Source organism: Sinocyclocheilus anshuiensis, unplaced genomic scaffold (assembly GCF_001515605.1).
Source record: "Sinocyclocheilus anshuiensis isolate Anshui unplaced genomic scaffold, SAMN03320099.WGS_v1.1 scaffold380, whole genome shotgun sequence".
NCBI classification, from domain to species: Eukaryota; Metazoa; Chordata; class Actinopteri; order Cypriniformes; family Cyprinidae; genus Sinocyclocheilus; species Sinocyclocheilus anshuiensis.
This window is the reverse complement of record NW_015557081.1, coordinates 998264-1004263: the sequence shown is the minus strand read 5'-3', so window position 1 is coordinate 1004263 and position 6000 is coordinate 998264. Positions and strand designations below refer to the sequence as shown.

At 40.2% G+C, this 6000-nt stretch overlaps 1 protein-coding gene across 4 annotated transcripts in view; it reads left to right on the top strand.

The window, feature by feature from the left end:
* Positions 1–6000, top strand: part of LOC107676914 (plasma membrane calcium-transporting ATPase 1) — a 36133-nt gene that overhangs the window by 8320 nt on the left and 21813 nt on the right. For all 4 annotated transcript variants that reach the window (XM_016471653.1, XM_016471654.1, XM_016471652.1 and 1 more), the window contains exon 2: positions 3685–4111. In XM_016471653.1, the coding sequence (XP_016327139.1) occupies positions 3919–4111 (193 nt within the window). In that variant the 5' untranslated portion in view covers positions 3685–3918. The remainder of the gene's footprint in view (positions 1–3684; positions 4112–6000) is intronic.

The window sequence follows — 6000 nt, the reverse complement described above, 5'->3', positions numbered from 1 at the left end:
ACAAGCACTACTCTACACTGCTCAAAACTTGCGTTTGAATCGTCAGTGGCAAATCCTTTAAATATGAAAACGTAAGAACAGTCAGAACAGCCGGCATTGTAGTCTACCAGATCAGGAAACAGTCCTCCATAAAATGCGCTGCACACATCTGAATATTTGGGTTGAACTGTTCTGGAACAGTGTTGTAAATACACCTTAACCACTGATTTCTAGTCGTGTCCTCTTTTGGAAGGCCAAACAATGTATTTTCGCTTTCGCAACGCAAGACACACAGCGTCTTCACAACATGGCGTCGGCGGTGGCAGCAACAATAAAGTTACTCCTTCTTTCTTTGTGTGAACATTTGGGCGGTGTTATGCAAATCTTCCCATATCGTGATGTAGACATGAATATCGAAATAGAATATCGGCCAATATATCGTATCGGTCTTTTCTTACTCCCTAATATCGGTATCGGCATCGGCCCCCAAAAAACCCATATCGGTAGGGCTCTAGTAACAATGATAGAAATGTTTACATTTTTTGAATTCATATTTAAATAGCAGCCTTTTTGTGGTTTAATATTCACAGAGGCTGCGTCCGAAATTGTATAAGTAATTAGCGACTGTTAAAAAAAAGTATGTTCTATATATAGTTTGAATATGGTAGCATTAATTGAAATTTGAACCTACAATATTTGTCATGTTGTCATTGTCATGTGACCTACCAGCATCACTGCCATTCACAAATCCTCTCCTGTGCCCTCAAGGGATAATAAAGTGCCGATTGGATGCACAATTCAGAATCTCACTGGAAACAGTAAGCCATCTGCAGACTTTTTGCCTACTGTTTTATGAATATATGAATACTGTGAATTTGTACATAATACTACTGTTTTTGCTTACTATATACTAGACTAGTATGCAATTTTGGATGCAGCAAGACACTAGTCCACTCATGATTTGAGTGTTCAGCTCAACTTTTTATTTATTTGTCCAAAAATTGTGAAATTCTTTCATACCGTGAATTCCATTTTTATGACTGGATTCTGTGTTTTTTTTGCATTACAGAAATCAAAAGTTCCTAGGAATATGAGGTGTTGTTTTTCATGAAGGATACATGTTGTTGAATGGGCTTTTTTTTTGGAGGTGTCATTCAGGTTCTACTTGAGGAGTTGTGCTTTGTATGGTTGAGTGGGCGGCCGGACGGCTGCTGTGAGTTGGCGGGATCAGTGTCTGAGGGTATAGTAGAAGTGCCCAGTTGGTGGTGTGAAGTGGCCTTAAGTGCACTGAGACTTGTAGCATGAGTAAGGCGGGGCGTCTCTGCATTGTACCCTCCACATAGAAATGGCCTGACCCATTTCAGCAACAGCCAGCGAGGGGGATGGGGAGTGGGCAGTCTGAGGCTGCTAAAAATACCCCATTACCGACAGCTCCACTGCAGAGGGATCCCTGGAATCACTGTCCTTGACTAGCATGAAGTTGGCTTGTACAGTATAGGGTCTCCAATTGCCAACCAAGACCGAAAGGGTTTTCCTTGAGGTTTTCTTGCAGCTTCACTTCTACTGCTTTCCAATGCATTGCATTCTGTCATAGAGGAGCTTTCAAACCACATGTGAACCTGCCTATTTATTCACAGGTGCTTATATAAATGTATAGTTTTTAGGGAGGATTGAATGGTGGCAAAATGCATGAAATTACACACTACGATAAATGCTTGCTTCTTTGTATGAAAGATCATATAAGTATATGATGTGATGCTTAAATTATTAGTCTGAAGGCAGGTGGGTGCAATCCACAGGCACTGGTCCAAAACTGACCTCTAACTTTGTATGGCAAGGGTTAACATTACTGTTGCTCAACCATACTGTGGTAGCTGTTAGTTTGAAGATCCAATCACAATGATTTTCCACTGTTGTGACATGTGACCGGCTCTGCAACCTGAAACTGTCACGGCACAGCAAAGATTTGGCACTTCCCTCATCGTGGTTGAACAGTCACTCATAGATGATAACTTGGAGAAAATAAGCCCAACTGTGCAGGACAGATGTTATCTTGCTTGAAACCTGCATGCGTTCTGTTATTTACAGTCTCATCTCTTTCTGAACTGTCAAAATGAACTATGATGATGAAATGCGTACCACGGCTGCTTGAGATGACAGTCATTTCAGGAAGTTCTGCTTTAAACCAGACATTTTAGGACCAGTTGTTTCTTCAAGAGGGTGGAGCACAGTTAGCTGCTGCAGTGTGAAGCTGTTAGGTGTTTCCCTTTTCACTTCCAGTTTTAATAGAGAAAACCGAGCTTGTTGACTTTGACGTACTTGAGGCTTTATTTGCCAATGCTAATGATGTCTTTTATGATATTTATTTTTGGTTGTGCAGGAAATCTTTTTGTCGGAGCTTCATAAAAAGGTCAATTCCATAGTTTCTGCACCTGAGCGAGTAGTTTTAACTGAAGGTTTTTCTCTTAATTTGTCTGCAATGTTAATGACATTGACTGTGGGAGAAGCTGATTGCCCAGCTGGTAGCCTGTTACAGAGCAGCGTGCTGTTTCACACTCTGCATGTACTGCTGCAAGTAAATCAGTCCTGGAGGGCTACTACACTTTTTACTTCTTACAGAGAGAAAGCTTTATTAACAACACCATATTCTCATTTTCACAGTTTGAATTTTCACAAACTCATGCTTTTGACCTCCTTTGTCCTTCTTAAACCTGTTCAGATCATTCCTGCTGCTGATCTGGTCGGTACATTCCTTGATTATATTTATATTATAATTATATTATAACGAAATCTTGCTGATAAAGGCAAGGATAGTGAACTGTCAGCCCTTGTAGCTATTGAAATGGTCCCAAAGAAACTGTGAAGTCTGATAGTATGTTATTTGGTTTGAGGGCATGGTATTGATATGGAACTTTCTCTTCTGTTTGTGTACATGAAAATATGGAACGTCATAGATGAACTTTGTCTAAGCAGTCCAAGGTCTCATGGGGCGTATTTACACTGTCATTTACAGTGTCACTTCAAGTGTAGTCATTGAATTTGTACATTTGGCAGATACTTTTATCCAAAACAATTTGAATTGCATTCAATATACTGTTGATCATTTTATACTTTCTCTGGGAATCGAACCTATGACCTTGGGACACTTTTTGTTATTGAGATGACTGGGAAAAATTGCCCAATAAACCTGAATTAACCTTACATTTTAGAGACTGGTGCTATAGTTATTAATAATAATAATGCCATTTTGGAAGTGAAATCTATATATTAACACTTAATATACTCCTTTCAGTTGTGTTGTATTCCATAAGTTTCCAGATTCAAAGCATTTTCATATAATTTCGTATAATGTTGGGAAAAAGGCTTTTTAGTCTCTCACATAGTTAAGATGGCAGGTCAGTTCCCACGCTACTTCTCAAAAAAGCCCACATAGTTCTGCCTGTAAAAGTGGGTAGCATGTCGCCTTGAAACTCAGCCAGTGAGTTTGTTCTTACTATTTCCAGGCCCGATGGGAGAGTTTTCTAAACTTAAGGTGTCTGTTGATGTTTTATTTGAGTCAATATGCATATCTGTGTACATTTGGGTTTTGCATTTGTAAATACACATTCAGCAATAATAACATTAATAATAACATTATTATTATTATTATTATTATTATTATTATTATTATTATTAATAATAAAGCATTCCTTTCTTTTTTTGTAGGTCTCCTTGGGCTGATTGTGTAAGGTTTCGTTCACAATGAAAGCAACGCCACAGGCTGAGGGGAATGGCTTGTGAATTATCCCAGTCCTGCCACCTGCAGTCGGGCATCCTCCTCCTCCTCTGAAGGACGTCAGTTGTTTATGGGAACTACTGGCATTGGTCTCCTGAGGATATAGCTCTCCTTTTGGGACGCCATTTTTCCACCCTTCCTGAGACGCGGTGTAGCCAGGAGACATGGCTAACAACTCATACAGCGGGGTGAAGAACTCTGTGGCCGAGCCCAATCACGATGGAGAGTTTGGCTGCTCGCTTAAAGAGCTGCGCTCTCTTATGGAACTGCGAGGGGCTGAAGGATTACACAAAATCCAGGAAACTTATGGGGACGTTAATGGACTTTGCAACAGACTGAAAACATCGCCCGTAGATGGTACATAATCATTCTTGCACTTGCTTTGCTTTGCAGAAATCGAAATGCAGTTCCAGGAGGTAAAGTGGAGGAAGCACTGACTCTTTGGATGGTTTTAATCAGCATTGTTGTGTCTCACTCTAAACATATAGCTGTTAGCAGTAGCGAGCAGGTCAGTTACACTTGAATGGCTTCTTGCTGCATTTTAGTGCATCTGCAGTCTATTTGGAGGATCGCTGCTGCTGTCCCGTTGCTGCTGCTCTGGCAACACATGGACAGTGTGTTGATATCTCAGACAATTGAGACATAGATCTGTTTTCCTTACTAACTGGTTAGACTTCATAGAGAATATCCTAAATATAGCCTGTGTGCATTGTCGGTGTGTTTGACAATTGAAATAAAAGTCCTTAATGTCAAACACAAATGTGTTTACCATCCCATCTTATAGTCTGTGAAACTGCGGTTACAGCAGGGACGTTACAGCCTTTATTACAGCTTTTTTAGACCCTTTCTCTGTCCATCTTTTTGTACTCCCACTTTATTGTCCATCTCTTTATTTGTCTCTAGGGCTGCAACTAACGACTGTTTAGATTTTTTTATATACATAAAGTAAATCACAAATATGCACTCTATGAACTATTTTAAAGGGTTAGTTCACCCAAAAATGAAAAAACAAACGTTGGTTTTCACGAGACTCACCGGCGCATGCGCAGCGCTGACCTCATACGTCATGCTCCCGGAACTGCTTCTGTGTACAACTGTTGGCGCAAGCTACATTAAAGTGATTATTACGTTTTGAATATGGATATTTTTCTTACAAAAACGCATCGATTCGCTACAGAAGGCCTTTGTTCACCCCCCCGGAGCCGTGCGAGACATTTATTTATTTTTTTTTAATGGATGGATGGCCGATTCTTTTGGACTGAAGCAATGCAACACCCGCTGAGTGGCATTAAACAGCTTGAAAGATCAAAGACAATTTTTAATATAACTCCGACTGGATTCGTCTGAAAGAAGAAAGTCATATACACCTAGGATGCCTCGGGGGGGGAAACGCAGCCTAATTTTCATTTTTGGGTGAACTAACCCTTTAAGTAACATAACACCTGCTGTTAGGATGCACTCAATTAACTTTGAATTTATAACATTTACCAATAAGAATATATCTGCAATATAACAGCATGCACATATTAAACAACAGGAGCAATCTGTCAGAGCACCTGACACTCCACATGCAGCCATATGCTTATGACTATTTTTGAACCATTTAATATCAAATCCTTCCATTCTTGGACAGCTTGGTCCATGAACTTGTTCCTCCCAGTTAAAAGTCCAAAGTGGCATCATTGACACACATTCTCGGTGTCACATCAATTGAAATGATCGATTCTTGTAATTTTTTTTTTATTTTTTTTTTTATTTGGTGGTTGTAGCCCTGTTTGTCCCTTTTTGCTCTCCCACTGTCTCTGTTTACTATTTCGCACTTTCTTTTGCTTTCTTTCATCAGAAGGGGTGTGTGAGCAGGTGTATATAGTCTTTAGGGTAAGATATAGAAAAGTGCAGAGTCAGTGTGCAGCCCACAGCTGCAGCTCCATTGGTTTATTACCTCTCTGTAGACATTAGGTTTAATCGCTGGCCTGACCTTGATTGAACTCTTGGGGGATGGGATTTTCAGTTTGATCCCAGATTAAAACGGCACCATGTCCATAGCAGTTCTCTACAGGCTCTTTGAGATGCAATTCTCTCGTGCGTGAACACACAAGGGCTGCAGACCAATATTTCATTGCGTCTGCTGGGGGCTTCTGGCCAGTGTTTCCATGAGAATGCTTCACTTATCTATTTAACATGCAGGCTTGATCAGCACTAATTCGTTTTTGGTATTGAAAGTCAAAATGTAGCACACATTCCTG